We start from the raw sequence: 11,749 nt of genomic DNA, 5'->3' as shown, positions 1-11,749 counted from the left end.
CTCTGGATTTATATGTTGCTATTTGGCTCCAGACAGTTCTCTAGGACAGGATGGGGCAGGATAAGGCAGTTCTCTAGGACAGGATGGGGCAGTTCTCTAGGACAGGATGGGGCAGTTCTCTAGGACAGGATGGGGCAGTTCTCTAGGACAGGATGGGGCAGTTCTCTAGGACAGGATGAGGCAGGATGGGGCAGGATGAGGCAGTTCTCTAGGACAGGATGGGGCAGTTCTCTAGGACAGGATGGGGCAGTTCTCTAGGACAGGATGGGGCAGTTCTCTAGGACAGGATGGGGCAGGATAAGGCAGTTCTCTAGGACAGGATGGGGCAGTTCTCTAGGACAGGATGGGGCAGTTCTCTAGGACAGGATGGGGCAGTTCTCTAGGACAGGATGGGGCAGTTCTCTAGGACAGGATGGGGCAGGATGAGGCAGTTCTCTAGGACAGGATGGGGCAGGATAAGGCAGTTATCTAGGACAGGATGGGGCAGTTCTCTAGGACAGGATGAGGCAGTTCTCTAGGACAGGATGGGGCAGTTCTCTAGGACAGGATGGGGCAGTTCTCTAGGACAGGATGAGGCAGTTCTCTAGGACAGGATGGGGCAGTTCTCTAGGACAGGATGAGGCAGGATGGGGCAGGATGAGGCAGTTCTCTAGGACAGGATGGGGCAGTTCTCTAGGACAGGATGGGGCAGGATAAGGCAGTTCTCTAGGACAGGATGGGGCAGTTCTCTAGGACAGGATGGAGCAGGATAAGGCAGTTCTCTAGGACAGGATGGGGCAGTTCTCTAGGACAGGATGAGGCAGTTCTCTAGGACAGGATGGGGCAGTTCTCTAGGACAGGATGAGGCAGTTCTCTAGGACAGGATGAGGCAGTTCTCTAGGACAGGATGGGGCAGTTCTCTAGGACAGGATGGGGCAGTTCTCTAGGACAGGATGAGGCAGTTCTCTAGGACAGGATGGGGCAGTTCTCTAGGACAGGATGAGGCAGGATGAGGCAGGATGAGGCAGTTCTCTAGGACAGGATGGGGCAGTTCTCTAGGACAGGATGGGGCAGTTCTCTAGGACAGGATGAGGCAGTTCTCTAGGACAGGATGGGGCAGTTCTCTAGGACAGGATGAGGCAGGATGGGGCAGGATGAGGCAGTTCTCTAGGACAGGATGGGGCAGGATAAGGCAGTTCTCTAGGACAGGATGGGGCAGTTCTCTAGGACAGGATGGGGCAGGATAAGGCAGTTCTCTAGGACAGGATGGGGCAGTTCTCTAGGACAGGATGAGGCAGTTCTCTAGGACAGGGTGGGGCAGGATGAGGCAGTTCTCTAGGACAGGATGGGGCAGTTCTCTAGGACAGGATGAGGCAGTTCTCTAGGACAGGATGGGGCAGTTCTCTAGGACAGGATGGGGCAGATCTCTAGGACAGGATGAGGCAGGATGGGGCAGGATGAGGCAGTTCTCTAGGACAGGATGAGGCAGTTCTCTAGGACAGGATGGGGCAGTTCTCTAGGACAGGATGGGGCAGTTCTCTAGGACAGGATGGGGCAGGATGAGGCAGTTCTCGAGGACAGGATGGGGCAGGATAAGGCAGTTCTCTAGGACAGGATGGGGCAGTTCTCTAGGACAGGATGGGGCAGTTCTCTAGGACAGGATGAGGCAGTTCTCTAGGACAGGATGAGGCAGTTCTCTAGGACAGGATGAGGCAGTTCTCTATGGAGGTTGAGGATGAGGCGGTTCTCTAGGACAGGATGAGGCAGTTCTCTAGGACAGGATGGGGCAGTTCTCTAGGACAGGATGGGGCAGTTCTCTAGGACAGGATGGGGCAGTTCTCTATGGAGGTTGAGGATGAGGCGGTTCTCTAGGACAGGATGAGGCAGTTCTCTATGGAGGTTGAGGATGAGGCAGTTCTCTAGGGCAGGATGGGGCAACCTTGGGGCAGTTCTCTAGGGCAGGTTGAGGATGAGGCAGTTCTCTAGGACAGGATGGGGCAGTTCTCTATGGAGGTTGAGGATGAGGCAGTTCTCTAGGGCAGGATGGGGCAACCTTGGGGCAGTTCTCTTGGGCAGGTTGAGGTTGGGGATAGGGCAGCCTTGGGGCAGTTCTCTAGGGCAGGTTGAGGATGGGGCAGTTCTCTAGGGCAGGTTAAGGCAGTGGTGGGGCTGTGATTGGGGCTGGGGTTGTGGTATAGGCAGTGGTTGGGGTTCTAAGCTCTCCGGCTCCAGTCCCAGGGGGAGGCCGGGGGAGGAGAGGGGGAGGCCGGGGGAGGAGAGGGGGAGGCCAGAGTGTTGAGGAGTGCTGAGATAGGGACGTCAGGAGACTGGAGCTTGGCTAGGAGCTGTAGCTGGTCCTGCTCATGACAGACCCCTGCCTCGTTGCAGACGCTCTGACACAGCCCTGTCAGACTCTGTAACGTCTCCTCCACGTTCCTCTGCAGCTGGCCACGCTCCTCTAGCAACCTGGTCTTCTCTCCTCTCTGTGGGGCAGAACAGGATGTTACATTACAACCCACTGGACCAATAAAACACAGCTCAGCTATCAATCAATCAATCAATTTTATTTTATATAGCCCTTCTTACATCAGCTAATATCTCGAAGTGCTGTACAGAAACCCAGCCTAAAACCCCAAACAGCTAGTAATGCAGGTGTAGAAGCACGGTGGCTAGGAAAAACTCCCTAGAAAGGCGAAAACCTAGGAAGAAACCTAGAGAGGAACCAGGCTATGAGGGGTGGCCAGTCCTCTTCTGGCTGTGCCGGGTGAAGATTATAACAGAACCATGCCAAGATGTTCAAAAATGTTCATAAGTGACAAGCATGGTCAAATAATAATCAGGAATAAATCTCAGTTGGCTTTTCATAGCCGATCATTAAGAGTTGAAAACAGCAGGTCTGGGACAGGTAGGGGTTCCATAACCGCAGGCAGAACAGTTGAAACTGGAATAGCAGCAAGGCCAGGCGGACTGGGGACAGCAAGGAGTCACCACGGCCGGTAGTCCCGACGTATGGTCCTAGGGCTCAGGTCTCTCAGTTGGCTTTTCATAGCCGATCATTAAGAGTTGAAAACAAGCTATGAATGTCATTGTGTAATTAGTTACATAAGAGGTCAATTATTTATGCGTTGCTCAGTTGAATAATTCGCTACTTATAACATGTATTGTTGAAATGTTTACAATTAAATCAAACTACCAGATTATAAAATCAGACTATAATGCCATATTAGGAGATTATTCAATTTAATGTAATTTCCATTCAATATAGGAAGTACACTGAAATTCCAATTCTTTTCAATTAGGAAAATGTGGAATTGGAATTTGGTTTACTTTCTGTATGGACTGGAATTTAAATGGAATAGACCCAACTCTGCAAGAGAGATGATGGCAAACACAGACGTACCAGCGTCCCGATCTCAGTCTGTAGTTTATGGATTCCTTCTAGCTTCCTCTTGCGACAGCGCTGTGCGGCCACGCGGTTCTTGCTGCGCCGTCGGACGTCGTGGACAAACTCCAGCTGTTCCGGAGTCAGCTGCTGGCATCTGAGGAGCTGCTGGAAGGCACTACGACTCACTGACGAGATCTGAACCACCGGGAAGGGCAGACAAACCTGGAAGCGCACACAGGGATGGATGAACAGACAGAGATGGTCTCTGGTCAAAAGTAGTACACTTTATAGGGCGCCATTTGGGACTCAACACACCTTCATACACATACACTGTGACCTTCCAGTAAGAACTCTGACCTCTTGTGCTCTCCTATTGTTGGCCTCTCTCTCCGTGTCTCCGTCCGTGTCCAGGTCTCCGTCTGAGTCCTCTCCTGAGTTAACAGATGACATGTAGGGACTTTTCTCTGACTGGGACAGGCTGTCGTTCCCACCGGGTGTCTGGGCCTCCCCTGTCTCTCCTACCTCCTCGGTCTCCCCCACCCCACCTGTCTCTCCTACCTCTCCGGTCTCCCCCACACCACCTGTCTCTCCTACCTCCCCTGTCTCCCCCACCTCCCCCACTCCCCCCACCTCTTCTATCCCCCCTGCCTCTCCTGTCCCCAGGTCTCTAAGGAAGGGACAGTCCCCTGGATTTGAGTTCAGGTCTAGCTGCCAGTGGAAGTCTGCAGCCGTCCCAAGACCACTGTGGTCCATGGTGTCCAGATTAGGAACTCTCCCCAGACCTCCGTGCTCCATGGTGTCCAGATTAGGAACTCTCCCCAGACCTCCGTGCTCCATGATGTCCAGATTAGGGAGACTAGGGAGAGGTTCAGTCTGTGAAGGGCACAAGTCAGGCCAGAAACCCTTGGCCAGATGTTCAGCCACCTCCCTCTCCACGCTGCTCCGCTCTCCGAGTCCGTACCCCGCATCATCAGCGGTAAGACCACAGAGGGTGGGATCAGTGAGGGCGGAGTCAGAGAGATGACCCCCAACAGCCACGCCCCCATCCAAACCAGGGTCCTCTCTCCGCTCTAACACAGGTAGCTGACCTACTTGACCTAATCCTGGTGACCTTGGGAGCATAGGGCATCCACCATGGCTCTCCTCGCCACTCTTTTCTGAGCTGGGGCTTTTGCGTCTTGCCAGGAGATCCAACGCAGGTTGCTGTTGCTCGGCCTCCTCTACCTCCACCGAGCCTCTCAGTGGGCACGTGCCACAGGAACCTGGGCTACACCCAGCTTCTTCAGCCATCAGACCCCCAACGACAGACTGGTCACCATCCATCTCTCCGTCCGCTGCCTCCATAAGGTCTGATGGGCTCACGTCGTCAGGGGACGGCAGCTCGCAGGAGAGCGGGCACCCTCTCGGACACCCCTCACCCTGACCCATCGCCATCGGACACGCCGCTGCCTCCATCCCTAGGATGTCTCCATCACCGAACACGGCGTCAGGGTCTGGTTTACCGTCAACGCCACCAGGACACGGCAAGGCCAGGATGGGACGGACACCAAGACCGCTGGAGGACGTCAGTCCCCCGAGGGATAAGGGTGACATGCAGAACTGCTCCCGACCACCACTGACCGGGTTGACTAGCAAGGCCAGGGTATTTGGACATTGGGATGACGACTGGAAGTCTATTTGTACGTTTCCGTCTGAAGGCACTGTTAAGCTCTGGTGTGACGGTGGTGATATTGTTCCACTGGGGTTGGCAGCTGAACACTGAGGCCTGATGTCACCTCCTATGTTCCTGACATCACTTCCTGTTGTCTGGCCTGGGCCTGTGTTCTGCTGTCGAGGTCCAACCTGCTGCTCTCGGTCTCTGTCTGTGTGTCTGTCTGTATTGTGGGCTAAACTGACACTAGGCAACCTGCCCTGACTGGGGGTCCTGCCACTAGGCAACCTGGCCTGGCTGGGTGACATGCCTTGGTTGGGGGTCCTGCTCTGGGACTGACAGCCTGTACAGTGGGCTGAATCGACACTGGGGGACTGGCCGTCTCCGTCTCGCTTTCTGTTTCTACTGTAGGCTGAGCCAACACTAGGGGACCTCCTCTGGTTGGGGGACCTCATCTGGGACCTGCCCTGGTTGGGGGACCTGCCACTAGGTGATTTGCCTTGGTTGGGGGACCTGATCTGGGTCCTGCCCTGGGCCTGGTTGGAGGACCTGATCTGGGACCTGCCCTGGTTGGGGGACCTGCCACTAGGTGATTTGCCTTGGTTGGAGGAGCTGATCTGGGACCTGCCCTGACAGCAGCCTCCTCTTCCTCCCTCCTGGGCTGTGGTCCTGCTGCTACCCTCCAGGAACTTTGGCAGAAGGAAGTCGAAGCAGCTAGTCTCCAGGTTGTGGAACCCCAGGAGCCTGGCACACCTGTGGATGGCCAGGATGTTGTCTTTGGTAAAGAGCAGCTTGGCGGTGTAGGAGAACTGGAGCAACGGTTCAAAACCCTCTGCTGTTACCTGGAGAGGGGAATACATGCTTCTGAGTAGAGCCCTACGGGGCCGGCATCAGGGGGGCCTGGCCCACCCTACCGTACTTTCTTGCCTGTCCAAATAAAATATAATTTATTTGCCCGAGATGCGTGCCCACAGAAACACGCACCAATCAAGAGGCATAAATATCATACCCCCCCCCAAAAAATGCTAACCTCCCCTGTTATTGTAATGGTGAGAGGTTAGCATGTCTTGACAGGTATGATATAAAATGCTAACCTCCCCTGTTATTGTAATGGTGAGAGGTTAGCATGTCTTGACGGGTATGATATTTGTGTGTCTGTAACTTTCTCACTAATCATTAGTCACGATTCATTATGGACTATCTGTAACCGTGGTAACATCCACATTAATGTAGAAGAGTTTAGAAACATTATATTCTTATTTAGAATTAAAGTGACTCCAAAATAACAATACATTATTTACCATTCATTTCTATTTGGCACAAAATTCTGAAACACAACCAAAACAAAAAGCAAATGCATCCAACAAGTTTGTAGTCACAAGCTTGATGTAATCATTGTGTGCTAGAAATATGGGACCCAATGCTAAACTTTTGACTACTTTAAAATACACACAAGTGAATTTGTCCCAATAATTTTGGTCCCCTAAAAATGGGGGGGACTATGTACAAAAAGTGCTGTAATTTGTAAACGGTTCACCTGATATGGATGAAAATACCCTCAAATTAAAGCTGAGAGTCTGCACTTTTACCTCAGTCATTATATCAATTCAAATCCAAAGTGCTGGAGTATGAAGCTGAATCTGTCCCGGTACTTCTGGAGCCCACTGTACGTGGCCAATTTGTTCCATCCCACTTAATTATATTTACAGTGGCACCAGAAATAACTTGGAGTATTGGTAGTAACCGTCAGGATGTCACCGTGATACACTCTACTGCTCAATGGGGAGAGTTTGAGCTGCAAGCCGGCAACACAACACTGGGCACAGTGTGTCCTTCGCTCCAGCTTGCTGAGCACTGCAGCTCAACCTGAATGACTCTGAACACTCTCCAAAGGCCCAACTCGGCAGACAAGTTTCAAATTATCGCTAAAGCGAAAACAGGTTTTTAGAATTTCTTTGCAAAAAATAAATAAACAGAAATACCTTGTTTACATAAGTACTCAGACCCTTTGCTATGAGACTCGAAATTGAGCTTGGGTGCATCGTGTTTCCATTGATCGTGATTAAGATGTTTCTACAACTTGATTGGAGGCCACCTGTGGTAAATTCAATTGATTGGACATGATTTGGAAAGTCACACACCTGTCTATATAAGCTCCCACAGTTGACAGTGCATGTCAGAGCAAAAACCAAGCTATGAGGTCGATAGATGTCTGTAGAGCTCCGAGACAGGATTGTGTCGAGGCACAGATTTGAGGAAGTGTACCAAAAACTTTCTGCAGCACTGAAGGTCCCCAAGAACACAGTGGCCTCCATCATTCTTAAATGGAAGAAGTTTGGAACCACCAAGACTCTTCCTAGAGCTGGCCGCCCGGTTAAACTAAGCAATCAGGGGAGAAGGGCCTTGGTCAGGAAGGTTACCAAGAACCCGATGGTCACTCTGACAGAGCTCTAGAATTCCTCTGTGGAGATGGGAGAACCTTCCAGAAGGACAACCATCTCTGCAGCACTCCACCAATCAGGCCTTTATGGTAGAGTGGCCAGACAGAAGCCACTCCTCAGTAAAAGGCACGACAGCCCACTTGGAGTTTTCCAAAAGGCACCTAAAGGACTCTCAGACCATGAGAAACAAGATTCTCTGGTCTGATGAAACCAAGATTTAACTCTTTGGCCTGAATGCCAAGCGTCACGTCTGGAGGAAACCTGGCACCATCCCAATGGTGAAGCATGGTGGTAGCAGCATCATGCTGTGGGGATGTTTTTCAGCGGCAGGGACTAGGAGACTAGTCAGGATCGAGGGAAAGATGAACGGAGCAAAGTACAGAGAGATCCTTGATGAAAACCTGCTCCAGAGCGCTCAGGACCTCAGACTGGGGCGAAGGTTCACCTTCTAACAGGACAACAACCGTAAGCACACAGTCAAGACTACGCAGGAGTGGCTTCGGGACAAGTCTCTGAATGTCCTTGAGTGGCCCAGCCAAAGCCAAGCTTGAACCCGATCGAACATCTCTGGAGAGACCTGAAAATAGCTGTGCATCAATGCTCCCCATCCAACCTGACAGAGCTTGAGAGGATCTGCAGAGAAGAATGGGAGAAACTCCCCAAATACAGGTGTGCCAAGCTTGTAGTGTCATACCCAAGAGGACTCAAGGCTGTAATCGCTGCCAAAGGTGCTTCAACAAAGTACTGAGTAAAGGGTCTGAATATTACAATTTTTTTATTTTCGCAAAAAATTCAAAACACTTATTTTTGCTTTGTCATTATGGGGTATAGTCAGTAGATTGATGAGGCTAAAAAAAACGATTTAATCAATTTTAGAATAAGGCTGTAACGTAAACAAAATGTGGAAAAAGTCAAGGGGGTCTGAATACTTTCCGAAGGCACTTGTACATGTTATAGGGTACCATTTGAGACTCAACCACAGTATAGTGTATGATCCTGACCTGGTCAGGCAGAGTGAGCACCAAGCTGGGGCTGGTGTGGTTGATTATCCTGCTGTAGAAGTAGTCACTACAGGAGGCCAGTACAGAGCAGTGGGCCCTGAACATCCTGCTGCCTGCCACCAGTGTAACATCACACAACACATCCCCCAGTCTCTGGTCGTTGAGACGCTTCAGGACGTGGGAGCTGTGAACCGCAGACTGGAACGTGAACACGGAGGTATGGTGGCCCGGGAGATACATGGTGGTGACAAGCTCCTGAGACAAATATCAGACAGGCATAAACAAGATAAATAGACAATAATAACTGTTGGGACCTGTGACTGTAAATGATGAATTCTCTCTAATAATAGCCTATTATTAATCTATTCTATACGATTGGTCGAATCAATGTCAAATGAAAAGCCTTTGTGTCAGTTGTGTGTTTGTGTTCCTGGGGGTTGAGCAATAGCAGGAAATGCTGACTCATGCTTAGGCATGTGAAGGAGAAGCATCTGTTTTTTGTTCGTTCTAGACTTCTTTTAAAATCTTTTTGGATACAGTATTGCCGACTTTCGTTTCTTAGTTTTAATTATCCTCATTCCTGAATATGACTAGAACAAAACACATGAATTAGACCTATGCTGAGGTAACTTCTAGCTATAATAGCAGAACTGTATCAAATCAAGATCAGATTGCAAACATCGAGTTAGACTATGGAGATCCATACCCTCTCTACAGAAAGCAGATCAACAGATAAAATAACTTATTTTTTGTTTATATATAAAGTATATTCATTCACACACTACTTTCACGTTGTCCCTGCAGGAATAACGCCCGATCATGACATAGAACTTTCTTCTAGCGCTGGACAGTTTGCACGCAGCAAGCAGTTACAATGTATCATTCCATTCCTACCTCACTGTCTACAATAGAAACATTGTTTCACTTACCTGTCATGTCACCGAGATGACAGTTCCATTTAACGATAAAAATTCGGCGTTCGGTTGGTGTACATTCCACTGGTGAAACAAAATGTCATGTGACAATAAACTTATGCATCAGGAAGTATTTGGCTTTACTGTATTTGACCAAAGATTGTCTATTATATTGACAAGATAGTCAAGTGACCGCTCTAACAAATGCAAATACGTCCTCAAAGATGGAAGGCAGGCGTGAGGAGGCGTGATCAGGTGGGACCATTCTAGCCAATGACAGGGCAGATACGCGTGAAAACCAGGCCATAGAGATATAGGACTCATCTTTGTATCAAATCAAATCAAATTGTATTTGTCACATACACGTGTTTAGCAGATGTTATAGCAGGTGTAGCGAAATGCTTGTATCTGTGCCATTATAGCGTCTGTGACAGCACGGGCAGTGCAATTGAGGCTCTCTCTATGACAACAGGTACAACACAGATATTAAGTCGATTTTTTCAAAGTTGCCGAAATGCCATGTGCGTCTACTTATATCAGTGCATTGGTACCAACCTAAACATTAATAAACTTATATTCGATTAAATAAGCCTCACGTAACTAATTAGCAATTACATTTTTTTTTGTTTACCAAATTCGACCCTCATTGACTTCCATACAAAAATACCCCACTTCGTGGGCTTATTTTCGTAGAAAACATTTTGGGCGGAGTAAAACCTCTTGCTTTGCCTCTTCCTCTCTGATTTGACTGCACATGTCAAAGACAGTTAAACAGTGCCCACTAGCGGCTGTTCGGGCTAGCCCAGCCATAATTGCATCACGTAGCAAAATGCATTGAATTTTTCCTGTATTTCAAGCTTTTAATTTGCATCTTAACAACTCAATATACAAATTACTGAAATAGAAATTTCTATACAAATGACTTGTTTTCCACGAATCATTTTATACCATTTATAGGAGCACATTGCAGAAATCTCTGCCATTTCCTGGTAGCAAAAATTATAATAATTAGCCTAATTTCAGTTTATGTGACAAAATAAGCAAGTATCGTTTAGAGAATCATTGTACCATCTAAACCGCTGTAAAATACACTGCTCAAAAAAATAAAGGGAACACTAAAATAACACATCCTAGATCTGAATGAATGAAATAATCTTATTAAATACTTTTTTCTTTACATAGTTGAATGTGCTGACAACAGAATCACACAAACATTTTATCAAATGTATCAACCCATGGAGGTCTGGATTTGGAGTCACCCTCAAAATTAAAGTGGAAAACCACACTACAGGCTGATCCAACTTTGATGTAATGTCCTTAAAACAAGTCAAAATGAGGCTCAGTAGTGTGTTTGGCCTCCACGTGCCTGTATGACCTCCCTACAACGCCTGGGCATGCTCCTGATGAGGTGGCGGATGGTCTCCTGAGGGATCTCCTCCCAGACCTGGACTAAAGCATCCGCCAACTCCTGGACAGTCTGTGGTGCAACGTGGCGTTGTTGGATGGAGCGAGACATGATGTCCCAGATGCGCTCAATTGGATTCAGGTCTGGGGAACGGGCGGGCCAGTCCATAGCATCAATGCCTTCCTCTTGCAGGAACTGCTGACACACTCCAGCACATGAGGTCTAGCATTGTCTTGCATTAGGAGGAACCCAGGGCCAACCGCACCAGCATATGGTCTCACAAGGGGTCTGAGGATCTCATCTCGGTACCTAATGGCAGTCAGGCTACCTCTGGCAAGCACATGGAGCAGTCCTGCTGCTGGGTTGTTGCCCTCCTACGGCCTCCTCCACGTCTCCTGATGTACTGGCCTGTCTCCTGGTAGCGCCTCCATGCTCTGGACACTACGCTGACAGACACAGCAAACCTTCTTGCCACAGCTCGCATTGATGTGCCATCCTGGATGAGCTGCACTACCTGAGCCACTTGTGTGGGTTGTAGACTCCGTCTCATGCTACCACTAGTGTGAAAGCACCGCCAGCATTCAAAAGTGTCCAAAACATCAGCCAGGAAGCATAGGAACTGAGAAGTGATCTGTGGTCAGCACCTGCAGAACCACTCCTTTATTGGGGGTGTCTTGCTAATTGCCTATAATTTCCACCTGTTGTCTATTCCATTTGCACAACAGCATGTGAAATGTATTGTCAATCAGTGTTGCTTCCTAAGTGGACAGTTTGATTTCACAGAAGTATGATTGACTTGGGAGTTACATTGTGTTGTTTAAGTGTTCCCTTTATTTTTTTGAGCAGTGTATATTTTCCATAATCAAAAATATTGTATTTTCAGCTGTTTGAAGCTGGTGTACAAAACTAGAAGACGCAAAAGTAACGAAAGTTAAGACCGGGATGCATAGAAATAGCACACATAGAACAGATC

General features: G+C 48.9%; 1 protein-coding gene across 1 annotated transcript; it reads right to left on the bottom strand.

The window, feature by feature from the left end:
* Positions 1-988: 988 nt before the first annotated feature.
* LOC311102046 (transcription regulator protein BACH1-like) lies at positions 989-9,503 on the bottom strand. The gene is made up of 5 exons (XM_084143261.1): positions 9,387-9,503; positions 8,458-8,712; positions 3,722-5,857; positions 3,380-3,586; positions 989-2,462 (listed from the first exon to the last, which is right to left on the bottom strand). Exons 2-5 carry the CDS (start codon positions 8,695-8,697, stop codon positions 2,193-2,195), a joined length of 2,853 nt encoding a protein of 950 aa, XP_083999387.1. The 5' UTR covers positions 8,698-8,712; positions 9,387-9,503; the 3' UTR covers positions 989-2,192.
* Positions 9,504-11,749: the final 2,246 nt, after the last annotated feature.

The sequence above is a fragment of the Coregonus lavaretus genome (genome assembly GCF_964263955.1).
Source record: "Coregonus lavaretus genome assembly, chromosome: 26".
Lineage (NCBI taxonomy): Eukaryota > Metazoa > Chordata > Actinopteri > Salmoniformes > Salmonidae > Coregonus > Coregonus lavaretus.
Note: the sequence above shows the minus strand (reverse complement) of the source record. Positions and strands in the feature narration are given on the sequence as shown.